Source organism: Mesoplodon mirus, assembly GCF_964341445.2.
Source record: "Mesoplodon mirus genome assembly, chromosome: 2".
NCBI classification, from domain to species: Eukaryota; Metazoa; Chordata; class Mammalia; order Artiodactyla; family Ziphiidae; genus Mesoplodon; species Mesoplodon mirus.
The window spans coordinates 31,512,955-31,538,963 of record NC_138977.1 but is presented as its reverse complement, the minus strand read 5'-3'; the positions used below and the strand labels follow the sequence as shown (position 1 = coordinate 31,538,963).

The 26,009-nt window shown below is 48.4% G+C and overlaps 1 protein-coding gene across 9 annotated transcripts in view; it reads left to right on the top strand.

Annotated features, from left to right (window-relative positions):
• Positions 1-25,293, top strand: part of FNIP2 (folliculin interacting protein 2) — a 121,323-nt gene extending 96,030 nt beyond the window's left edge. For 5 of the 9 annotated variants that reach the window (XM_082605868.1, XM_082605866.1, XM_082605867.1 and 2 more), the window contains 4 exons: positions 62-218; positions 15,679-15,879; positions 19,775-19,890; positions 21,754-25,293. In XM_082605868.1, coding sequence (XP_082461994.1) covers positions 62-218; positions 15,679-15,879; positions 19,775-19,890; positions 21,754-21,832 — 553 coding nt within the window. In that variant the 3' untranslated portion in view covers positions 21,833-25,293. Of the gene's footprint in view, positions 1-61; positions 219-2,005; positions 3,267-3,542; positions 6,244-8,204; positions 9,890-15,678; positions 15,880-19,774; positions 19,891-21,753 lie in introns of those variants that run through there. The other 4 variants (XR_014292040.1, XR_014292041.1, XR_014292039.1 and 1 more) reach the window with 4 other exon arrangements.
• Positions 25,294-26,009: the final 716 nt, after the last annotated feature.

Sequence of the window (26,009 nt, the reverse complement as noted above, 5' to 3'; positions counted from 1 at the left end):
GCTGCAGTGCAAAAAGGGAGCGCGTTTTCGCTGTGGTTTCTGACGGCCAGTATCATCTTAGGTCTCAGAGCATCAGCAGCCCGAACGTGAGAAACTTCGGCCGCTCCCTTCTGGCGGGTTACTGCCCCACGTACATGCCAGACCTGGTGCTTCACGGGACCAGCAGTGATGAGAAGCTGAAGCAGTGCCTGGCAGCCGACCTGGTCCACACAGTCCAGGTGAGCGATGCCAGCCGGTCGCCTCGGGCTGCTGGCCGGGGCGGGGGGCAGCCAGGGGTGCACTTGGCCACGGGTGCGATCAAGGGATTGTCACTGGAGCTGCAGGCAGGGTTGCAGGCACCAGCAAGGCTGGTGAACCACCGGGGATTAGCAACAGCTGAAGGCTGTGAGCACACTGGGCGGGCAGCAGTGGGGGAGGAAGGGGGGCTGCCTGGCTGCAGGGGCACGGCAGGGGCGGGGACCTCACCGCGCTCTCCTCCAGCGTCTGAGCTCTCACGGTGCCCCCCGTTGGCTGAGCCCAGCCAGAAGCCACAGAGCAAGGTCGTAGCTGATGCAGATGCAGTCCCAGGGCTCACAGAGGTCACCTCCCGAGCCACCCGAGCAAAGGGTGGATCTGTGGGCGGGTGGGTGGAGCAGACAGAACAGTCAGCACAGATGGTGACGATTGTGTGCCTTCATGGGGAGGACCAGAAAGATGTCACATATGGTTTGCCTTTTAGCCGCTCCTTGCAAGATCCTAAAAGTAATTTATTTTAACTGATTTGTCATTAAGTTCGCTTTGATGGCTGCATGAGAATGACTGTATAGAGATTAACAAGTCTTCCTGCAAGATTGCCTTGTGGCTGCTGCTGAGCGCTTCTCCGCTCTCTGCAGCTGACAGGAACTGAGCAGCGATGGAAATGGTGTCGATCTGACAGGCCTGTTTTCAATTGAGCCGCTCTCGGACAGATGTGCAAAAATAGCTGTTTTGCACTGGAAACATGCTGTATCTTGGGCAATAGGGAAAGTCCTCATCGCATTAGGAAAATTGTAACTTGGCTAGTACCTTCCTCCTCGCCCAACAAATCCTTTTGGAGAGGTGGACAGGAGGCAGTGCGTGCCGCCTTTGACCTTGAGCTTCTCCTCTGTGAAGTCCATCAGGCACAGGCCAAGCGGGCTGGAGGTGTTGCTGTGAAATGGGAAGAAAAGCCCATGGTGAAGCAGATGCACTCACTCCCCTGAACGGGGAGGGAGGGAGATGGGGAGAGGACGGCCTGAGGCTGGGGGCCCGCCCGGTGTGGGCGTTGGTACCATGATCCTGACCCGCCCTGCTTTGTGCTTGGCCACCACCCTCCCCAGGCTGGCCCTGGAAGGAAGCAGTGCCATTAATATTCTATCTTCATAGCTGTCACGAGCACTGTGTCCTTGCCTGTCACCTCAGAAGCCCGCACGTCGGTGACCTCGGAGAAAGGAGATGCCTTCCTTCGACGACGCTTTTTCGGGGTCGGCTGAACCACGCGTGGAGGCTTAGTGGTTCTAGAGCCGTGCATATGTTTAGTTCCTGCCCCACTGCGGACACGCATCTATCGACTGATAGTGTGTCTTGCCCTTATTATCTGCAAAACCATACACGACACTTTTTTTTTTTTTTTTTTTTTTTTTTGCGGTATGCGGGCCTCTCACTGTTGTGGCCTCTCCCGTTGCGGAGCACAGGCTCCGGATGCGCAGGCCCAGCGGCCATGGCTCACGGGCCCAGCCGCTCCGCGGCATATGGGATCCTCCCAGACCGGGGCACGAACCCGTATCCCCTGCATCGGCAGGCGGACTCTCAACCACTGCGCCACCAGGGAGGCCCCATACACGACACTTTTTATGTCTTCCATAGGCTGACAAGTTCAGAGGTCTGTGTATTAGGTTTTCATGGTGACCATCTAGCTCTGTAATTCTTATATTTAAGAAAACAAAGTCATGTTTCCTCTGTTTGTACTCTTAAAGACTTGTCATCTCTCATTTTCTCTTCCTTGCAGAAGTAGTGTTTTCACACTGCAGCTGTTCTCACCTCTGTAGACTATGCAGTCAGCCTGAGAGATGGAAAGTTGCTGACCATAAAAGCCTGTATTGTGTCAGATTGTGGGAACACACCCCGTGCAGCCGGCCTGGGTGTTAAGAGGAAACTGTGAAGGGGCATAAACTATGTTCAGAAGTGTACTGCATCCAGGATGTGTCCGATTAGCATTAGCGGAGTTCTCATGTCTCTTTGGCACGTTCATCTTAATGGATTTGGCTTTTGAAGTAAGCGTTCCGTTTAAACTGCTTCTCAGACTGGGGCCCTGCTCTGTGGCAGAGTTTAAATAAAAATTGCCGTTGATGAATATTTGTGGAAAAGTAAATTATGAGGTTTGGGGGGGGCGTTATATTGAATTTACTGCCCCTAAAGCCTAGTAATTATTTAAATTCTTGAGTGTGTTATCAGAGGAAGACGCAAAGGCCCAAGAACAAGTACATGAGCAGAGTTAGGGCTGAAATAACAGCTTGCTGAGGAAGAGAGGCTTGGGATACATTGCTTTACTGTAATTTGCTTTCGAAAACCTGTTTTTCGGACGTTAATAATTTTTAGTGTTCATGCCAGACTTCATCCAGCTTTGAGATTCATCATTGTTTTTAGAGAAGGATTTTTAGTCACTGTTTAAAAGCAGTTGATTTACATTATTGATCTGTTCTCTAGGCCTGTGCACAATTGGATTGTAAGATCTGTCTTACTTAAATGCGTACTTTTGCAGCCTTGGTGGACCAGCTTGCGGAGATTCTTCTCTCACTGAGGCATTGCATCTGGAGCTTCCAATACTAAGAATTTCTTTTTGTGCATTTCCTTATCCTAGTCTCTTATGAAGGAAAGATGTATCAACCTTATTTCAGTCATTTTGATCTTTATTACTGGCTTCCACATGGTGAGATTCTGATGGTCTTTAAATATTTAAACACATGTTCTTGTTTAATCCACAGACTACCTCTGTTCCGTCACTGGAACTGTGTCTTTGCCTTCTAACATATAGATTATACAGCTGCCTTCAATTAGGCTGAAGTCATATTTAGTTTCATTCTTTTGCTGCCACATCTAAACGCGAATTCTTTCTTCTGTTTTCCTTTTGGCTTTAAATGGTGAGGTAGGAGAGAGGGTGAGAGAGCCAGCTTCACTCTGCACCTGTGACTCTCAAGGAGCTTTTTCTCTCTTCTTCTTTTCTCATGTGTCTTGTCCGCCTGTGGGTACTGCTGATGGGGGCCGGGGCAGGTATTAAGTTACGGGGCAGTGGAGGTGGTGGAGGAGACCGACTTGACACTGATGCTTTGGTGTTACCACTTGTTCGCTGGTCGTCAGGTAAGTCCATTGGCTTCGCTAAGCCTCAGAAAAATGTATTTAGAGGAACAGATCAAACGTAACCCACCAGTTAAGAGTTTGGCTTCTAAAGGCAGAGAAACCTGAGATTGACCCGTGGTTCACCCCTCGTGGCTTCGTGGCCTGGCACAGGATTCTTTAATCGTCTAAGCATCAGTTTCGTTTTCTAGAAAATGACGGCAGTTAGAGGTCTGCTTGAAGACCGTGAGATGATGCACATCCATTGTTGAACACAGCGTCCGGCACATTACTGAATGCCCGACAGACGGTAGCTGTTACAATGACACCCGTGCACACGCTTTGTAAATGAGTTTCCCAAGATGCTCCTGCTGGGGGTGGTGGAACAGAAGCGGGACCCATTCATTCAACGCTGACGGCGGCTGCTTTCCCTCCGCTGGTGGCTTCACGAGGAGCGGCCAGGCCGCTCCAGCTCTGTAGGGTCGGGTCATCGAGACCAAAATTAACATCAGGTATTAGTGTTTCTTTTAACAAGAACTGTGTTCCAGGACTTTGGGCATCTTCAGAATACTCTATGAAACGAGGTACCAGTTGGATATGGCAGCCTCTTTCGTTTCATTTTAAGAGTAGCAACAGACTGCAGAAATATGCAGAAATCAGCAGCGCAGCAGAGCAGCTTTGCCGATGGCTTGGCTGCTTGCCCATGCAGCGCAGTCAGCCAGGGAGCCGACGCAAGGACAGCGAGTCACAGCGACCGAGGGGCATCACTTTAGCAATGCGGGCAGCACTGGGGTGGCCCGGAGTCAGCAGCAGCCTTAGGTCTGTAGTGCTGTGGAGCAGACAGACGCCCGTGCCAGGCAGACCTGCTGGCGAGACAGAACACGTCCCGGTGTGGGGTGGCGTGTGCAGCAGGATGCGGGCCTTTAGCACCGTCTGGCTCTTGGGGGCTGTACGTATGGATGCACCTGTATCAGCGAGCACCCTGGGTTACGACGTTAAAACGCGTTACTTACCGCAGGTGGGGGGTTTTTAAATATCTGAAAAAACTACCAATCTCTGGGTATCGCTGACCCCAGTCTGAGATCTTGGGGACCCCTCTCCTCCTAAGCTGCCCTCCGCCTTCCAGCCTTGCACACGGCCACGAAGGGCTCCTTCTCAAACGTGGATTCTGTCAGTCACTCTTCTGCTCTCATAGGGGCCTGTTTCTTTAGAGAGTGAAATCTAGGATCCTTGGCTGGAACTGCCCCCTGTATGTGTTGCAGATACACACGCACACACGCAGCCCGGCTCTCCCTTGCGGCTCAGTCACACTGTGTGCCAGCCTCTAACGGCCCGCCCTCTCTCTCACCTCCTTGCCACGTGCATTGCTCACTCTGCCTCAGGCGCTGTTGAAGCAGCCCCAGTGCCTTTTGCAGGCCCCGTCCCAACGTTGCCCCTTCTCTGAAACTGCCCCAGGCCCTTTGCACGCGGTGCATGGATATGCCTCCAACATCTTTCTTTCACCAGGCCTGCGGGCGTCTCTCCGTCCAGCGCCTGGCCCGGTGCCCAGGGATGCTGCACGGTCCCCCTGCGCTGGACAGAGGAGCATGTGTTCCTGCAGATGAAGCTGTGCCCCTGAGTGTGACCCTCCTTCTAAAGTAGAGAGACGTGGCAGAGAGTCCGCCTTTAAGACATAAAGGGGAAGAGTTCTCTGTTTGGACATGCCGCCTGGGGCCCTTTGTGTTCTTTTTCTTTACCTAAAGGAGAAAAAAATGCTTATTATACGTCTCAAAGGCATCATTTCTCTTGCATCTTATAAGTGTCAGGCGCATGGCTCATTTTATGTTTTCCCCAGTTGTTTTCATTACATGCAAAATATTTGGACGTCTGTGCCATTCTCTGCAGAAAAATCTGTGTACCATCCTTCTTACCTTGTATTTTGGCGTCATGCACATCCTCCCATAACTGTTCTGATGACCCTTTTTGACCTTGAGCACCTCTCCTCGACTTTAAAGTCTTTCCTTCCTCAGCATGTGACCGTCCTGACATTTAAGGCGTCCCCGAGGCTGCGCCCTGTGTCCACAAGTCTGCAGGCACAGACACACAGAAGGTCAGGTGTTTCCTCTGGACCCTGCCCCCTAGCCAGACCCTCCCTGCTCCCGCTGCCCCAGGTCCTGACGCCCTCACCTCCCAGGACCCCTCAACGGTGCCCGTGGTCCAGAATGATCGATTCGCTCTCCTTCTCTATCACAACTCCGAAGCCTTTAGAGACCGACGTGGAGCCTGTTTCCGAGAGATGCATATAGCGCATAAAACAAAACTCCAACACGATGGGCTCGTGGTCAGGGTGAGGGAGAGGGACCAGTACAGGCAGGGGCGTTAGCCCTCCTCCAACAGTCCAGAGTAACTGTTGAGTAGGTATGTTTAACATGGTTATGGTGATAAAAGAAGGAATCTTTAAAAAGACCGTCTGTTATGACACGTGACTATTTAGATTTGTAAAAGGGCCGAAGAGAGATGCTACAATGGAACAATGCAGTCATGGAAATGAAAACTCAGGGGTAGGTTAAAGAGCAGAGCAGATTAAATGCAGCCAGAGAGGATTAGCGTTTGTGAAAGAGTGACTAGATACACAACTACCGCTTTGACTGTAGCTCAGAGACAGAGGTACGTGAAAAAATACGGAAGAGCAAGTAAGAGGCCTGGAGGCTTGAGTGAGAAGGTTGTGTCGTGCGTACAGAAGGCGGGAAAGAGAAACAGCCTTTGAAGGAAGAACAGCTGTGATCTTTCAGATGAAGTGAGCCCACTGACTCCCGAGTAGGGTAGATATAAACAAACCCTCGCTGAGCGGCAGGACATCAAAGACAAAGGACACTTGTCAACAGCCACAGAGGAGGCGTGGCCCCTGTCCTTCAGGAGGTTGAACTCCAACAGGTGATTAAAGACATGAGCAGTGAAAGCAGAGCCCACAGCAGGGGGAGGGGTGCAGGAGGCACGGGACAGCCTGGGGGCTTCCTGGAGGAGGTGATGTCTGCAGTGGGGTTGAGCGGAGAGAGGGCGAGGGGGCTGGGCTCCCCCAGGGGCTGCAGACTAACCACAGGCAGAGCTGGCTCTGCCACCACGGGAGCTTCTGTCTGTCTGTCTGTCTCTGTAACTGCTGTCAGGAGAGCCTGGATGCTGAGCATTTAGTGTTTAGTATCCTGGATGACTTTGTAGGCTGGAGGAAGTGTTGGAGAACGGCGAGTGGTAATGAGGTTCCTGTTCTCTGCGCGGATGTGAGACTGAAGGTTTTAAATAAAAACTGGCCAGACATCCACATGTGTCTGCGTCCTGTAGGCGCCCTCGGCCGTCCAGAAGTGGGTGGACTGGCCAAGGACTGGCTCGGGTTGCTTAAATCCTCAGTTCCGAGGACATGGAGGGGGGTTGGCCCCTACGGAGGTAGAAGAATAAAAACGGGATCCGAGGACGTTTAACCAAGAGCAGGTGCTGAGACTGTGGCCCTCAGGGCACCGATTGTCCCATTTTCTCTCTGTGACCAATTCAAGGCTTTACTTGAAGCCATGTAAGAGCTGCTATTGTTAAGTCGTGGGGCTATAACATAACGGGGGGGGGATTTCTTTGAAAGGTGTTTTGTCATGTCACATTCTCTGACTCAAGTTCAGTTTAATAAAGTTATAGAACTTGACGGAAATATCTTCTAGGAAGTGATGAGCAAATTGACACTTAGATAATACCTAAGAATCTTATGTTTCATAATTCAGAATATTTCAGAGAAAAATAAAAGAAACAGAGAGGTTCTTCCCATTACCTGAGTCATAAATCACCTGCTCCCTTTGTGTGTGAAAGAGGCCACCCAGTGGCTTGTCCCGGTTGCTAAATCTGCACTGTTGTAATCAGTGAGCAGATTCTAGAGCTGGTTGTGAGTACCAGCGTCCGTCTGCACACCGATTACCTGTGATCCACATGTGGGCTGGCATCTTTGAGGATTCACAAAGGATCGGTTTATTTAATTAATTAATTTTTATTTTTGGTTGAGTTGGGTCTTCGTTGCTGTGCGTGGGCTTTCTCTAGTCGCGGCAAGTGGGGGCTAGTCTTTGTTGCGGTGCGCGAGCTTCTCACTGCGGTGGCTTCTCTTGTTGTGGAGCACAGGCTCTAGGCGTGTGGGCTTCAGTAGTTGTGGCACGTGGGCTCTAGAGCGCAGGCTCAGTAGTTGTGGCACATGGGCTCTAGAGCGCAGGCTCAGTAGTTGTGGCTCGTGGGCTCTAGAGCTCAGGCTCAGTAGTTGTGGCTCGTGGGCTCTAGAGCGCAGGCTCAGTAGTTGTGGCTCGTGGGCTCTAGAGCGCAGGCTCAGTAGTTGTGGCTCGTGGGCTCTAGAGCGCAGGCTCAGTAGTTGTGGCTCGTGGGCTCTAGAGCGCAGGCTCAGTAGTTGTGGCTCGTGGGCTCTAGAGCTCAGGCTCAGTAGTTGTGGCACACAGGCTTCGTTGCTCTTTGGCACTTGGGATGTTCCTGGACCAGGGATCAAACCCGTGTCCCCTGCATTGGCAGGTGGGTTCTTAACCACTGCGCCACCAGGGAAGTCCCAAAGGGACTTTTAGAGTAAGTATTGGGCAATACCAGCAGCGTAAAGATGGGAAGTTTCTTAGCAAAGTCATAGTAGAGGTGACTGTGTTTTCTCCTCTTGTCATTATGTTGCAAGTGTCTTTCCCAGTTGTTGCAATCTTGTCTTCCAAGGGATTTCCACCCTGACAAGGTCCTAGGGTTTCAAAGTAGAGGGCTTGGCAGGCTCACTGAGCTACGAGTCAGAAGCACTTGAATGAGTTCCTAGATTCTCTTTCTGACATGCCAAGATACTTCATGAGCTCTTATACTTCTTGTCTTCACGTTCCTCTCTGTAGAGCAGGACTGCATCCTGTGTACTCACGGCAAGAAAGGTTTGATGAACTCATCAGTAGTTGAAGGAAGCATACATGGGAGCTGGTACTTTCCTACTCTTGAGTTAGAAATAGGTAACCACCACCCAGTCAAAAAATGGGCAGAAGACCTAAGTAGACATCTCTCCAAAGAAGACATACGGATGGCCAAGAAGCACATGAAAAGATGCTCAACATCACTAATTATTAGAGAAAGGCAAATCAGAATTACAGTGAGGTATCATCTCACACCGGTCAGCATGGTCATCATCAAAAAGTCTACAAATAATAAATGCTGGAGAGGGTGTGGAGAAAAGGGAACCCTCCTACACTGTTGGTGGGAATGTAAATTGATGCAGCCACTATGGAGAACAGTATGGAGGTTCCTTAAAAAACTAAAAATAGAGCTATCATACGATCCAGCCATCCCACTCCTGGGAATATATCTGGAGAAAAACATAATTTGAAAAGATACATGCACCCCAATGTTCATTGCAGCACCATTTACAATAGGCAAGACATGGAGCAACCTAAATGTCCATCGACAAAGGAATGGGCAAAGAAGATGTGGTACATGTATACAGTGGAATATTACTCAGCCATAAAAAGGAACGGATTAGTGCCATTTGCAGCAACGTGGACGGACCTAGAGATTATCGTGCAAGGTGAAGTAAGTCATACAGAGAAAGACAAATACCATATGATATCATATATGTGAAATCTAAAAAAATGATACAGATGAACTTATTTACAAAATAGACTCACAGAGAACAAACTTATGGTTACCAAAGGGGAGGGGGGAGGGATAAATTAGGAGTTTGGGATTAAAATATACACACAACCGTATATAAGATAGATAGGCAACAAGGACCTACTGTATAGCACAGGGAACTATATTCAAGATCTTGTAATAACCTATAATGGGAGAGAATGTAAAATATATATATATATATATATTTATATATATATATTTGTATAAATGGGTCAATTTACTGTATACCTGAAACTAGTGCAACATTGTAAATCAACTATATTTCAATAAAAATTTTTAAAAAAGAAAAAGGTAGCCATGTGAAATGTTAGTCATTTAAGTGCAATACATGGAAAAGATGTTAATAGTTGTGTGGATGACTTAATAGGAACTGGATTGAATCTAAAAATAAAGAAATAGAGAATTGTTCAACAGAGCCGGCATGCGTTAGATATTTAGCACACGCCTTGCCTTTTGTTATGCTCATTTCCGAGACTGCAAGAAAAATGTGATTTCTCTCCTTGAGTTACTTATGAAATCACTGAGTAGACAAACGTGAAATCCAGAGCAAGTTAAGACAGTGTGATTCAATGCCAGAGAATGGACGCGGGGAGTCCTGTTGAGGGGTGCAGGGGCGTGAGGACCCCGGCTGGGCCCCTGAAGAACTGGAAGACTTAGCAGGCGGCCCGGAAGACATTCTGGGCACAGCCCGAGTAACAGGTGGGCGACCTCCCTGCCCAGAGCAGGGAGTTCTTCTGAGGGCGCCCTGGAGGGGAGCGTGTGCACGTGACAGTGGGCCCAGACGGGAGCTTCCAGGATGGAAAGAGACAAGTTTGAGCCTAAGCGTAGGGGTGTCTGTGCTGGAGTAGGGTTCTGGGTTGGTGAGGGAAGTGGTGCTGCGAGGGTTTGGGGGATGCGGTTACATGGAGGTGGTGGTGTAGGGAAGCAGCGGAGGGCCCCCGACAAGCGGTGGGCGCTGCACTTCGTGTTCCATGCTCATTTTTCTCACAGAAACTCTCAACCAAGTACGATCACACTTTGCAGACGTAGACCCTGAGGCCCAGGTGAATAGTCACTGAGGCCCCAGGGCTAGTAAGTGATGGAGGTGACAGTTAAGCCCAGTCATGCCCAACTTCGGAGCCGTGGCTCCTTGGAGAAATATCCAGGCCCTAAGGATGGAGCTGGAGGGACTGGGCTTCTAGTAGGTGTTCGAATCATTCAGTCGTAACGTTTTATAGCATTTGTTAAAGTACTTAATTTCTCAAAAGCACTGAGCCATGTATGTTGGTACTGATAAGTGTCTGTATTTGTGTGTACCCTGGTGTGTACGTGAAGTTGATAAAATCATGAACTTAAGAGACCCGCCTGACAGATTTCGCTGTTAATTACTTCTACAGTTAAGATATGGCTCATAAGGAAAAATAATAAGAAGCAGCATCATATAATTCAGTGTTTCCTTTGTTTATTGTGGTTCTCTATATGCCTTAAAGAGCCTTTGGACTTCCCTGGTGGCGCAGTGGTTAAGAATCCGCCTGCCAATGCAGGGGACACGGGTTCGAGCCCTGGTCCGGGAAGATCCCACATGCCGTGGAGCAACTAGGCCTGTGCACCACAACTACTGAGCCTGCACTCTAGAGCCCGTGAGCCACAACTACTGAGCCCACATGCCACAACTACTGAAGCCTGCGCGCCTAGAGCCCGTGCTTTGCAACAAGAGAAGCCACTGCAGTGAGAAGCCCGCACACCACAACAAAGAGTAGCCCCCGCTCGCCACAACTAGAGAAAGCCCACGTGCAGCAATGAAGACCCAGTGCAGCCAAAAGTAAAAATAAAATAAATAAATTTATTTTAAAAAGTAGAGCCTTTTCTAAGAGGAATTTTCCATTGAATACCAGGCAGGGCAGAGGGCGTGTGTGGGTGAGTGTTCCTTTGATAATCCAGGCATGGTCTTCTGGATCATGGAGTTCTTTAAATTCTAAAAGCTTAGACATTGACTAATAAGCCACACCATGATACGGTTAAACTGCCCTGTCTTTAGTGGGGTTGTGTTTCTTTTGGGAAGATATGTATCAGAAATCTCCAGAATCACCAGAACTTAAGCTTCAGTTCTCTGGCCTTAGAGAAGTTTAAATCAGATCAGAGCTGGGCAGGCAGTCACCCTGGTGCCCCTTAAATTATAACTTAATCTAAGTTATACACATATTTTATCTCTCTCCAGTCATTTTCTTGACTATTTACATTTTTTATCTCTCTCCAGGATTCATTTCTTTTTCTTGACTGTTTACGTTTCCCTCTATTTCCATTTTCCTTTTAAAAGTGTTTATTCTTCAGGAAATAAGTAACTACTAGATGGTGTACTTAGAGGCAATTGGGGTGTGTTCAGGGAATTACTTTTTAGATATTTAGGAGTCCGAGGATGTGTAATTCTTTTTTTTTTAATTTCATTGAAGTAGAGTTGATTTACAGTGTTAATTTCTTCTGTGCAGCACAGTGACTCAGCTGCACACATATATTCTTTTTCATACTCTTGTCCATTGTGGTTTGCCACAGTATACTGAGTATCGTGCCCTGTGTAATCCCTTTTTAAGGTGCTCCCCTGACAGCTCTCCGTGGTTCTCTGTGTCCCTGGAGCCTGCACACATGGTGGCACCATGCTGTGTTCGGGCTGCATGTGCTTCCCTGCCCTGTCACCGCTGTGCTTGACCTGGTCCATCTTACGTTTGTCCCCTTTCTCGAGGGCCCGGTCCTGGGCTAGGAGCTGAGAGTCCGGGAGAGAAGAGTCAGCCCCTCCTTCAGGGGATGGGCTCTCGACCTCCTGTCCGTTTGTCCCAACCTTCCGACCTAGCCTTCTTGTGTGCTAGGCCTGTGCTCAGGTTTCCACCAGGGATTTAAAAACGGCTGACGCACGCTCATTCTTTCACGGTTCTCTGACCCGTTTCGTTCTTCCTCGTAAGACACCTGAGCCAAGTCCTCTGTCCCTCCTCTGCTGTTACGCCCCCGGGTCTGCAGCCTCCTGGGGTCACTGGGACCTGGGCAGCCTTCCACCCATGTCTTCCCCAGTGAGCCTCGCTGCCCTCGTGCCAGTGGCTGACTTCCGAAGGCGGGGCTCTGTGTGTGGTTTTGGGGCCCCGTAATCTGCTGTCTGTGTGCTTCCTTCGGGTCCACACACTGCTCCCTTCCCTGTCACGATGCTGGGGAAATCATTTAGGAAATGGAGCCGAGTTGGAAACTAGGGCCCAAATTACCTACTGCAAACAATCCAACAAAAGCTAGATTTTTACCCCAACCCTTCTCAGCCTCCTGGCCCCCTGCTCACAGGGAAATCTCAGGGGAGGAGCATCTGATTGGCCTGGCTTGGGTCCTGTTACCACACCTTGCTAGAGGGAGGTGATTGAAGTCCAGGTGAAAGGGGATTGGCGTGCATTCCACTCACTGTACGTACGTTGGCCTCTGGTCTTTAATGGTTATATATATACTTTCGGAACGTAAGTCCCTTGAAGAAAAAGGTCTCACTATAGATCTGTTTTGTGCTATGCCCAGCGCACTGTGAATTTCTGATAAATGCAAAGCACTGAAGGAACTTGAGCTCAAAATACAAATCTTTTAAATTTCCATTTCCTTTGCTCACAAGGACCAGGTACACTGATGGCACGTCATCGTCCTCTTGCTGTGAATTTATGACATACGGATTGAGCAAGAACGTGCAGGAACTTGTAAAGGGAAGTCATTGCAGCCCTGTCTTTACTTTCTATTTTGGAGAGTGTGTGAGAAGGGTAGGACTGAGGGGCCACAAAAGCCTGTGGGTGAGAGTGGGAATTCAGGGTCATTGTGTGTGTGAGCATTTCGACTGTTTGGTGAGCAAGTCTTAAAAAGTGAGAGCCATCCTTGGGAAAGTGGGCTTCATTCATTCAGGAATCTGCTTTGCCATATTCTTTATTTCTCACGTTTAACCTGTGCTTAAATAAATGTTGGGCCGCTAGATTTTGCCTGATTTGCTCTTCTTTTCAATGGGAAAAATATTCTAAAACGTGGAAGTTTCCATCCTGGATATAGTTGAGGAAAAAGATGTTGGTCTCACCGAAGTTCTCATTCAGCCCACCAGTCATTTCCCCATCTGTGAGAAAGAACACAAAGGTTGAGTGAAAAAGCCCCAAATGAGGGAGCCAGATCACCTGTTGAAAGGACAGCGTGACTGCAAACATTTGGGTTTCTATCATCGGCCTTCCCACTACTACTGTTAAGTCTTAAAAATCTCAGGTCTCGGTCACCCGAGATGAGGTCGTGTACCTGTGTGGGTTCTTTGCTGCAAGCAACAGAAACCGACTCTTGTTGATTTAACCGGAAGGGACTTCATCGGAGGGATGTCAGGGCTTCTTAGAAATGGTAAGGAGACCGAAGAACTGGGGTTGGGGTCGGCAGGAAACAAGGCGCCTGTGGAGGTGTAGGAACCAGGAATCGCTGTGGGTATTCGTGGTGGCTTTTGTCGAGCAGGAGTGCGGTGACCCCAGCTGCTCCCGGCCTCCTGGCTGCCTGCTCCAGGCAGGCGGCCAGGAGGGAGAGTCTGATTGGCCCAGCTTGGGCCCTGTTCCCACCCTGTAACGGAGGGAGGGGCCTCCAGGATTTGCCCGGGAAAGGTCCTTCTCCAAAGGGGCATCAGGACACACCTAGCATGAGGAACTTTGGCCCAGCAGCCACAGCAGCGAAGGGCCACCACAGGGTAGCGGAAGGAACCGCGTGACGGCAGGAGGCCAGGCCCGCTTTGCCTTCAGTGACTGAGGGTCAGAAAGGTGTGCTCGAGGACGCTGGCTTCGAGGTGCGTTCCGTCGGTCTCCGTCTCACTGTGTACCTGCCCCCCCCCTTCTCTCTCCTAGTTTGGGGCCAGAGGGCAGTCCTGTTGTGCCCTTGATCTGCACGCTTGTGGGATCCTGAACACGTGTGTCAAAGGAGCTGGTGGTGAAGCAGTTATACCGTGATCAGTTTTGAGAAATTCAATTTTTTAGGCCATTTTTCTTTTTTTAATTAATTTTTGGGGAGTATAGTTGATTTACAATTTGTGTTAGTTTCTGCTGTGCAGCAAAGTGAATCAGTTATACGTATATATAGATCCACTCTTTTTTAGATTCTTTTCCCATACAGGTCATTACAGAGCATTGAATAGAGTTCCCTGTGCTGTAGGTACTTATTAGTTATCTATTTTATATGTAGCAGTGTGTATATGTACCCCAATCGCCCAATGTATCCCTCCCCCTTCCCCCCGCCCCGTAACCATAAGTTTGTTTTCTACATCTGTGACTCTATTTCTGTTTTGTAAATAAGTTCATTTGTACCGTTTTTTTTCTATTCCACATATAAGTGATATCATACGATATTTGTCTTTCTCTGACTTCACTCTGTATGACAATCTCTGGGTCCATCCATGTTTCTGCAAATGGCATTATTTCATTCTTTTTATGGCTGAGTAATATTCCATTGTATATATGTACCACATCTTCTTTATCCATTCCTCTGTCGATGGACACTTAGGCTGCTTCCATGTCCTGGCTATTGTAAATAGTGCTGCAGTGAACATCGAGGTGCATGCATCCTTTCGAATTATGGTTTTCTCTGGTTATAAGCCCAAGAGTGGGATTGCTGGGTCATATGGTAGCTGTGTTTTTAGTTTTTTAAGGAACCTCCATACTGTTCTCCATAGTGGTTGTACCAGTTTACATTCCCACCAACAGTGCAGCAGGGTTCCCTTTCCTCCACACCCTCTCCAGTGTTTATCGTTTGTAGACTTTTTGATGATGGCCATTCTGACCAGCGTGAGGTGATACCTCATTGTAATCTTGATTTGCATTTCTCTAATAATTAGTGATGCTGAGCGTCTTTTCACGTGCCTCTTGTGGGCCGTTTTCCTGGACTGTGTCAGTGTTCACCCTGTTTGCCCCGTGGCACATTTCCTAGTTAACCTGCTCCATCCATCACTGCCCAGTTACTGAGGATTTGGTATTGTAAGTACGTTCATCAGTAGCCACACTTGTGCGTTTGGCCTCATCTCAGTACACAGCTCCCTAGCCCCGTCTGATTTCAGTTGTCCTGGAGTTGATTTATGCATGTAGCACATGGTTTCTGAATAAATATTGCCTCATGATTAAAGCTATACCCTTCAGGGACTGTTAAGTTACCCTGCCAAACCTTGTGATGGGAAAATTGGCAGTACACTCCTACACCTTTTTCTGACCGTCTCCATTTTAAAAGGAGAGTGCAGAGACTTCCCTGGTGGTCCAGTAGTTAAGACTCCACGCTTCCACTGCAGGGGGCCCGGGTTCCATCCCAGTTCAGGGAACTACGATCCCACAAGACTTGTGGGAAAAAAATAAATAAATAAAAATAAAAAGCATAAAAGGAGAGTGCAGTCTTCTGGAAGGAAACGGGCTTTAATGTCCTGGGATGTAGGGAGGTCACAGGCCTTTTTGCTTACCTCTGCATGTTAGATGTTGTTTATAGTGTGCCCCCTGGGTGCAGAAAGGAAAAAATGACCGGGTGCAGTTTGGTCAAGTTAACATTTAAATGACTATGGGATGACACCCCAGTTCGGGTCCCTGTAGGGCTCGGGGCTCCCGCCATCACCTCTGCCCCTGAGTCTGACACTGCACAGAAAGTTCTGGACGTTCCGATGTCACCGGAAGCATGGTGAAGAGTTGACCCTGTGTGTCTGTCCCGCAGCACCCCGTGCTCGACGAGCCCATCGCCGAGGCCGTGTGCATCATTGCAGACACGGACAAGTGGAGCGTCCAGGTGGCCACAAGTCAGAGGAAGGCGGTGGACAGCACGAAACTCGGCCAGGACGTCCTGGTCTCAAGCCAGGTGTCCAGCTTACTTCAGTCCATTCTGCAGCTTTATAGGCTTCACCTCCCCGCCGACTTTGTAAGTATCGTTCTCAGACCATCAGAGAGATGAGCTAAGAAAGCATTTTCCGCAGCATTGTGGTTATAAAGTCACGAATTCCCGTGTATTGATTTTAGTCTAACTGGATGTTAGCATCAGTGAAAACAGAGCGTGTGACACAAAACCAGCACACGGGCTGGATTCAGTAGCAATAGTCCTTCTGGAGACAGCACAGAGTGACACAATCTTTTTGAACAAGTTACATGGAGAAACAGGTAAGGTATGGGGGCAGGAATCGAGCATAAAGGGAAATTTAAAATCCTCCTTTGGGGGACTCATTGGTTTTCCCGCCATCAGGTCAAATGCAAGCCAGCCAGCTTCCGAAGGGACTAGTTCCATCTGTTCAGGGACCATCCTCCCCAAGTTGTTATGGATAAACAGAATATAGTTCGTGTAAACACTTAAAATGTTGAAGCACCATAGCCATAGGGGATGGTATCAATTGTTCCTTTTCGAATGGGATTTTCAAGTCCCTTTGATAACGTTACATTAAATACAAACAGCAGACAGACCCCCTAAACTCCGAGAAAATGATCAGCTGCCCTCCCTGAGTCCCTGGAATAATATGCAAAACAAATTCCTGTGTGTGTGTGTGTCTGTGTGTCTGCGTGCAGAGAGATCGAGAGAAAATACACTTAGCAAGGAAGGGAGCAAGGTTTCCGGAGCAGAAGCACAGCTGAAGGGCACATACAGGACAGAGCCCCGCGAGTTGGTGGGGCTGCAGCTGGGATGAGCTCACCAGCCTTCTGGACTCCCCCTCCGTCAGCCCCAAACCAAACAGCATCTCCCCTCCAGCCTCCGGCCTCCGCACAAGATACAGAGCTGTTGACAACCAAGTAGGAGGCTGAATATGAGCCACCTCCCTGATTGCTCATGGAGGGTATTCCCCTGAGTTCTTGCGACCGGATCTGCAGGTGCACCACACTCCTCGGAAGGTCAGGACTCCTTTGTCCTTGGAGGAGGTGCTGTGAAACACTGGCTGTCACCTCAGGGGGCAGCACAGCATCACGGGGCACCACTGGACATCATGGGGGTCACGTCCAGGCTTTGCCGTTGGTTCGTCGGGCATCTCAGGGCCGCAGCTTTCTCCTCTGCAAAGTGAAGATGGTACCTAGGCAACAAGCATGTGTGAGAATCCTCCAAGGTGCTGCTTTCTACCTGTCCAAGCTCAGGCGAGATGAGATGCCCTGGCAGCCAGCGGACAGTAGTGGCCAGTCCGTGGGCTTTCAGTGGCCTGCACTCAGACCCAGGCTTCTCTGCTTCTGAATCGTGTGCCTTGTCGAAGCTGGGGCACAGCAGAACCTGTCTGGTTATAAAAATTACGTGAGGTAATTCAGGTGGAGCACTTGAAGTGGTGGATGATATACACACTCGGGAAACAGCTACTATTAGGGTAACTGTTAGTGAGAACCAGTTGCGTGAACAGTGTTCATGGCTTTAAAGACTGACACCACCTCTTCACCGAAACCTTTATTTGGGCTTTAAACTGTAGGAGCCCTGTTCTCAGGGGTAACACAGAAGGCACCACCTGTGGCATATTACAACCTGATTCTTGTTCTACATTTGCAGGCGGTTTCTCCTTCTAGTAGCAACTTGCATCAGGCTGATTTAGAGGCTGAAGTCTGCTTTTCTGTAAGGGAAGAGAGATATAGTTGATTGTACAGTTTTTTACTGTTATATTTACCAAACTTTTATATTTTGTTCTATACTCCATATCTCTTGCTACGTTTGCTATCTTAGTTATCCCAGCAGTAAATTACCACAGTTAATTTTTTTTTACTTCACTTAGACGTAAGTTACATGTACAACCACTTAATAATATGAATGACTTGACAAAATCAGGATCAAAGAACATTTCATCTGCAGTTTAAAATTCTCCTTAAAAGTCACTCGAGGGGCTTCCCTGGTGGTGCAGTGGTTGAGAATCTGCCTGCCAATGCAGGGGACACGGATTCGTGCCCCAGTCCAGGAGGATCCCACATGCCGTGGAGCAACTGGGCCCGTGAGCCACAACTACTGAGCCTGCACGTCTGGAGCCTGTGCTCCGCAACAAGAGAGGCCGCGACAGTGAGAGGCCCGCGCACCGTGATGAAGAGTGGCCCCCGCTTGCCACAACTAGAGAAAGGCCACGCACAGAAACGAAGACCCAACACAGTCATTCATACATTCATTCATACATACATACATACATACATACATACATACATAAATAACTCGAATGAAACACGTGATTAAAGGCCTGTTAGTACCTTCAGTACGAAAAGAGAAAGTAGCTATTTAAAAGTTCAGAAGTTAAAGTTGAAGAAATCCGTCTCAGAAAGGAGGGAGGGGAATCCCGAAACAGTTCAATTTCATAATCAGTCTTTTAAAAAAATTTCTAACTGCCCTGATTGCAAGTTCCGTGCACATTCCATATGAACCAATGTTCTGTTTTATTTCCGCACTGCAACACACAGTCTTCCTGGGGACTATGAAAACACAGTAAATTCACTATTTTAAAACATAAAGGATTCAACGTAATGTCAATGTTCTTTTTAATATTTTACAACACTCTTACTAAAACTTTGTATTTGCTCCACAAGGGACTGACACTGAACAGGAGACCTTTCCGCACTTAACTCTGTTTTCCTGGGGGAACGTTTTCCCCCAAAAGAATTGGCGAAATCCTCCTTGCTTTGATTATTACTCCTACTCTTACTCATCCACACAACACGATGCACTTAAGATTTTAAGCCAATGAAAGACGGAAAAGATTGCATCTTGAATGGATACTTTTTCCATGTCACTGATCAGCCCAGGTGGTCAAGATCAACATTTTCAAGTGCATCTGTTAATCTTTTTACCTTGAAAATAGCAGGCATAAAGGTCTAGAAGAAAATATTGTCTGATGGAGTGACCCTTGCCAGAGCCATCAGGTGACTTACTGAGCTGCCTGGATCGGTCTGCCTGGATCGGTCTCCCTGCCAAGTGCAAAAGCATTTGCCTCTGGTGCAAGACACAGGTGACTGCTGTTCTCTAAAAACGAAGCTGGACACAGTTCCAAGGGTAGAGATGTTCTGAACAAAATTGCCCTTTCTTCCTTGTTACTAGAGACCTAGTCACAATACACTCTTGAGAGCAAAAAAAAAAAGGTTCAGAATAACCTTGTTCCAGTCATTCTTCTGGGAATGAATTGCACCAAAATAATCTGAGATATAGGAAAACAACAAGAAAGGTGCTCTTTACAAAATTATGTATAACAAAATTGCAGATGGCTATGTGATTTTAGTAATGGTAAATTCACATTCTGAAAAATCAGTCATAAAAATTATATTGATAAAGAATTTTTAATAGCATGGGAAAAGGATTATTAGAAAGTTTTTTGAAAGCAGGAAATAAGTGTACTTATAGAATGATTTTAACTATGTAGAAACAAATGCTTTTTTAGAAAGACCAGAAAATATATATGAAGATCTTAACAGTCACTGGAAAAATTAAACTTTATTGTTTTACAAAAACCTATTCTTTTTTGTTTTTTCTTTTTTTTAATTTTATATTGGAGTACAGTTGATTTACAATGTTGTGTTAATTTCAGGTGTACAGCAAAATGATTCGGTTGTACACACACGTATCTATTCTTTTTCAGATTCTTTTCCATATAGGTTATCAGAGTATTGAGTAGAGTTCCCTGTGCTTTTCAGTGGGTCCTTGTTGATGACAAAAACCTATTCTTATCCCTGCTTACGGTAGGGTTTGAGCTGGGTTGTAATTCTTGAAGTATATTTTAAAGAGATTACAGTAGCGTACTTAGAAGTGGATCGAGGGAATTGCGACTCTTAGACGTTGGCAGAGATCTGAGTTCTTGCCCTCATCATGAGCGTGATTGGCTTTGCAGTGCATCATGCACCTGGAAGACAGACTACAGGAGATGTACCTGAAGAGTAAGATGCTGTCTGAGTATCTTCGTGGACACACGCGCGTGCACGTGAAAGAATTAAGTGTCGTTCTGGGGTGAGTTCTGGGGAGTGCCAGCATCCCCCTGCGGGGGGCTGTCCCCTGCACTCTACCCACTGACCTGTCCAGCCTCTGGGGCTCCCCAGTGAACGGCATGTTTCTTGTATCTGATACTGGAGTTTCACACCCGGAAACACATGCAGACCTTGAAGCTAGCGGTACCTTGTTAGTCTTCCCCCTGGATTATTTTATCCTTGAAAAGTTGAAAAGCGTAATCCTACTCCATCTGCCCATTTCTAGTCATTTCAGTAAGATGTGAGAGTCATGAGCTGTCAGACACGCGGCAGCAGCTGGGTTTTCCTTGCTTTTTCTGGGGGGGGGGAAGGCTGTTCCCCTGGACTTGGGGGCCTGTGTGCACGTCCCGGGGTGACTGTACTCTTCTCCCTTTTATTATGAGCCCATCAGAAGAGGAGGCGTGCATGTTATCAGTAATGTATAACATTTTCCAGAGGCTCTTTGCCCAAACTTCTCTGGGGAAAGACATTCTGACTTGTGTTTTACTCTCTGCTTAATTTTCCACAGAGAAGTAACAAAAAGACATTGTGTAGATGAGGCATTGTCTCCCTTACCTGTGATGATGACCTCCCCCCCCACCGCCGCCCCAGTTTGGGGCAAGGAAGTACCGCGTATAAAACGTCAACCCTGAAATTCTCTGTTAAGCCTGCCAATCAAAGTATTATTTCAAGGCTCAGGCAGGCCTCTGCATTCTTGTCAGACTTTTCATCTTTCACACCCAGGATATGACTTATATTGTATTGTTTGACTCAGCGTTTCCTGTCACTATTTTTTTTTTCTTACATCATTTAAAAAATATTCTCCCCTTTTGAGACATTTTTTTTTTTTTTTTTGCGGTATGCTGGCCTCTCACTGCTGCGGCCTCTCCCGTTGCGGAGCACAGGCTCCGGACGCGCAGGCTCAGCGGCCACGGCTCACGGGCCCAGCCGCTCCGCGGCATGTGGGATCTTCCGGGACCAGGGCACGAACCCGCGTCCCCTGCATCGGCAGGCGGACTCTCAATCACTGCGCCACCAGGGAAGCCCCGAGGCATTTGCTTCTGCACTTTTTACTTAGATCTCTTCACCAGCCTCACTGTAGTCCTGCCCCATCCAGGTTCCGATGCAGGAATGTGCAGCTTTTATTTCCAGGACGCTTGCCTGGCCCCTGACTGACAGGTGCCCACCAGCAGCACCCCGAGAAGGATGGTGAGGGTGGATTTACCTCCTTGTCGCCAGGCCCCTCAGCGCCTTGTTAGTGGGGGTCCCTCCAGCCCCTCCTTAGGCCCTCCTGGTCAGGCCAGCAGCACTCAGGTGCTGGGGGCCCCCCGTCTGCCCTGAGGTGAGATCCGGAGGAAGCATTACTGAAGAAGGCGTGGAAAGCTCCACGAGTTCATGCCAGCTCCCTTTTTAGGTTATATGTTTAATTTGTGGTTTCGGGAATCAAGGGAGAGCGTTAGGACCTATTTCAAGGGCCAAGACCGTCCTGATTTCTCCAGGCCGCGCGGCCTTCTGCCCATGCTCACCTGTCAGTGTCGGGCTCGTGCTCATTGGGGGTCTCGGGCGTGTCAGCCTTGAAGAAATCTCCGGGGTTCTGGAGACGCTGCCACCGTCATGCGTTCCCAGAGACGAACGTGAAGCCGGTGCAGACTCGGGGTGCAGGCCGGGAGGGCTGGCCGGAGGGGGACTCGCACAGAGGCCGTGCGGGGATGCGGGGAATAGAGCGTGACAGGCTCCCGTGTCCCCGCCTCGTTCACTCCGTCATCGGGTCTGGGCGCTGACCGGGCAGCCCTGGGGTCCGGCGCCGGGGCCCTTCCCGTAAGTCCTGCTGCTTTAAAGCAACGTCCCCTCCTCTCTCCTCCTTCAGGATCGAGTCCAACGACCTGCCCCTGCTGACAGCTGTCGCCAGCACTCACTCTCCGTACGTCGCTCAGATACTCTTATAAGCTGACGCTCAGGACAGCTGCTCTGTGGAAGAAGGGTCAGCCGCTCAGCCGAAGGAGGGAGGACAGACGGCCGCTCCCCAGGACCGCGAGGCCCGGGCAGGGCAGACGGAGCCAGTCCTGCACGCTGGGCCGGGCCGGGCGATGGCGTGAGCACGTCGGGGCCCAGCAGCGGGGCTGAGACGTCTCCCAGTTGCAGCGCGAGCTCCCCAAGCTGGGGAGAGGGGTCCCGCCGTCCTGAGAAGACAGCGCGGGGACCCCGGGTCAGCGGCCGGGTGAAGCCCGCGCGTGCCACCCTCCGTTCCGGTGGCTGCGGCGTCACCATCACCGTCTGGTGCAAAGCACGGAGGGCCGGGAGCTCCAGGGACCCGCTGCTTCCCCGTCTTGTCCCAGTTTACCGTGTTCGAGATGCAGCCACGAGTAGGTCAGGGATGGGTCGTTGGTGCGATCAAGGCAGAAATCGGCGCGGCATCCTCAGCCCGGCCCCGTGTGGTCCCGTGGCAGCGGCGAGCTCCGCCCGACCCCGCCCGGCTTCTCCGGACGCTTCGCAGCTCTCGGCAGCCTTTTAAGCGGGGCCGTTCACCAAAGTTGGTTCTGAAAGCTGGCGAGTGGTTCTGTGGCTGAACTCCTCCAGCGGAAGCCACCTTCTTCCTATACTAGTTAATACATACGACTATTTATATTTTAAAAGGCCCAGCTGTCCTGGTGGGAAACGAAAGCTGCAAGAGTGCAGGAAGACCCATGAAACGAATTCGTTTGAACGTTTATAAACAATCCAGATATGAGCTGAATTTTTACACTATCATCTCTGTGCCTTCCAATCCCTATGTCCTTTTCAAAACAGCTTCCCAGAAATTCACTGCCCCGTAGTATAAAAACTTGCCAAAATGAAGCATTGTTTATTTATGAGCATAGTTTGCTTTTTAAAAGACCTTCATATTCTGTTGACGTTAACTTTAGTTTACTGACCGTGAAACAGATGACGTACTGACATCCAGGGTAAAGGAAAAGCCTCTTTGGTCATTGGATGGTTAAAAGGCAGGGGGCTGACCCAGTACAGCAGAACTGTTACACCTGCAGATATTGAGGTCGGTTCGTTATAACCAGGCTCTGATTTCCTTCTCTTTTATGAATTGATGCCGGTCCTTTCCATGTAGCCTTTGCACCTAAGAATATGAAACAACTTCCCTTTCAGGAGTTAAAATGACTTCATATTTTCTACTTGATAAAATCCTGATCCCAAAACCCAAGTTACATACATCTGTGTCTTTACTCTCTGACACATGCACGCGAGTTATTTGTTTGAAAGAGGAGAGCGGCAGGACCAATGGAGAAAAACAGGTGTGTTCTTTCTTTCTTAGGAATAGGTCAAAACGGCAGCCTTCCCCTCTTTTTAAATAAATCATCTTTGTTTCTTTTGGCGGCTTGTAGCATCTTTGTTCCCTGACCAGGGACTGAACTCAGGCCCTCCGCAGGGAGAGAGCACCGAGCCCTAACCCCTGGACCCCAGGGAATTCCGCCCCCCCTTTTTTTTACGGTGTGAAATGCAGAGAGGCGTGTTGAGGCTCTTAAGATCTTGGATTTGTATTGTATGCCTTTCTCTCATAAAAGTGACGCTGTCCATTCTTTCTACGTTTTCTGTTTCCTCTTGCCTGATGTCTGGCACGAGACGGGTGTTCCAAGTCCCTGGCTCCGTGGCATCGCGGCGGTTGTCGTGGACCTCGCCCTTGGCCACCCTCTCCCCGTCCGTGCTGAGTGAGGTCATAGTGTCCCCTCTGTGCACCGGCTTCGAGCACCCGCAGTCTCGGTTTCCTTCTCCTCGTTGACACGTTCTGGGCGCTTCCCATCCCTCCTCCCCTCACCTTCCAGGGCTTCACAGACAATAACTAGGAACAAAATCAGTGCACGTAGCAGCCCGGTGAGCAGTAGACCCGGCCCGGGGGACGCTGAGCTTTAAATGGCCGATTTCTAAACTCCACGCATTACAGATGCGGCCCAGCCCCTGGAAGCTGAGGAAACTGGCTTTGCCTCTGCATCTCCTGTCCCCTGTCTCCCCCGGGAGAAGGTGACAGAGGAAAAGCACTCAGGACCCTAGGCGGCCCCGACCCTCACGGCTGCCGCCTGCACAGCAGACCAGGGATGTTGCTGCTCGTTCATATACCCTCCCCTGGAGAACATCCACCTGTGCTCTCTCCTAAACTCAGCCTCCTCCCAAAAGCGGAAAAGAATCTCATGGAACTGTGTTGAGACACACACCGGACCCCACCTGGTGGCCTGGGTCTGTCTTAGCCCAAGAGGCAAGGAAGGGACCTGCCCTCGCCCAGGCCCACCTCAAGAAAAGAAACAAAAGTAAAAAAAAAGAAAAAAAAAAAAAAGGAAAAATAGAGAAAACTACCTCAGTTGACAGGATTCCACCTTTAGGGTTTCTTCAACTTTGACGTCTTACCTGTTGAGTGCACCTTTTGTAGCATCTTGCTTTTCCACGCAAGCTGGGAAGCAGGATAGAGCGGTGTGTGCCCGCGTGACCGTGATGGGCCTCTCTCTAGCATGTCGCGGTTTTATTTTTCATAGACTGACGGGTGATATGAATGTAAAGATCATTGTGTACGTTTAAACATGACAATGAAAACTTAAAATGTAGCTTCCATACTTGTGCATAATTCCAAAGTATTTTATTTTTATCAGTGTTAAATAGCTTTTTGTACAGGCTTCAATCCATTTTTCTGAAGTGTGTTTTTTAATGAAAGTAACTCCAAACTTTTCACATCCCATGGAACTGCCGTTTACACATCACAACTTTTTAAACTTTCCATATTTTTCAAAGTTAACTTTTTTCGAGGGAGGAAAATCCCTGCCTGCTAAACGATACTAAACTGTTGTTTAGGCCCTTCGAATTAGGTCCTGAGATTTTATAAAATTCAGCCTGTAGCTTTTTAGGTTCCTCACTAGAGTTGGTTGTACATAAAAATAAAGAATATAAAGTGACCCCACGGTTCTTTTAAATATCTGGATTTTTCCACTAACACATACTTTTGAAAGTATTTTGTTCATGCATACTTTCACCAATAAACTGAAAAAGTCTTTAGCTTCTTGGTAAATGTGAACCATTTGTTTTCTCTTGTGCTTTGGGGGAGGGGACCTTTTAATATACTGTTTGCCTAAATCAAGCAGCCCCGTCTGAATGTTAATTTTTAAATGTCCATCTTTGGTGAACCGTATATCTTGAAAGCAAGATTGCAATGTGCTTAAATTTAAGTGGTGTTTAAAAAGGAGAAAATTCTGGGATTGATTTGTTACTACTGAAGTTCCATTAAGACAAATTGGTAGGACTTTATGTTTTTGATCAGTTAAATAGATATCAATGTCAATGTATGGAAATTTTTTTCTTCAAACTTGTTCACATATCATTTTGATCCATTTTTATGTGGCATTTGGTGCAATAAACCTTCTGAATTTATCTTGAACATTTTCCTGGTACTGCCTATGATTTGTTTGTTACGTTCAATCAGACTTAGACGTCTCATTTCCAGTAATTCATGCTGACACAAGCCCACTGTATATGTCAGTGACCCTCAGCAGGGCTGTTTGGGAAACGTAGAGCCTCTTTGGTGAGCATGGTGATGGGCGAGAGCTCCTGGCACAGTGTGGGCAGGGGCTGAGGGTGATAGGAGAACATCTTGTCACGTGCAGGGCACCCCGGAATGAGGAGTTATCCCACCTCCCGTGTGACTCACAAATATCCTGCTGACATTCAGGTGGGTGAAAGCCTTAGTTTATAATGATCTAAGCTGAGAATTTAATTTTGCGTTACATACAAGCACAACACATTTCTCTCATGAGCTTACTATACGCTGAATTTTCCAGGAATGCCACTGTTGTATATAAACTGAGGCAAGATTTTACTTTTGTAAGGTTTAGGATTTCAGCAAGAACTCACATCCATTTGGAAAACCCTGTTACCTGTAGCTGCGCTCATGAAATCTGTCGTCAATGCAGTGTTCTGTATCATCTCTGCTTGTAGCGGTTGCCTTTGTGGAGATTCCATTCAGGGGCAAGTATCTGCTTCGTTCATTATATTTTCTAATCTACTAGTGCCCCAATGTCAGTGTATTAAAGTATATGTTAATATAAGTTGTCAAATAGTACAACTAGGGCATTATAGTGGTTTGTTTTGTTTTTT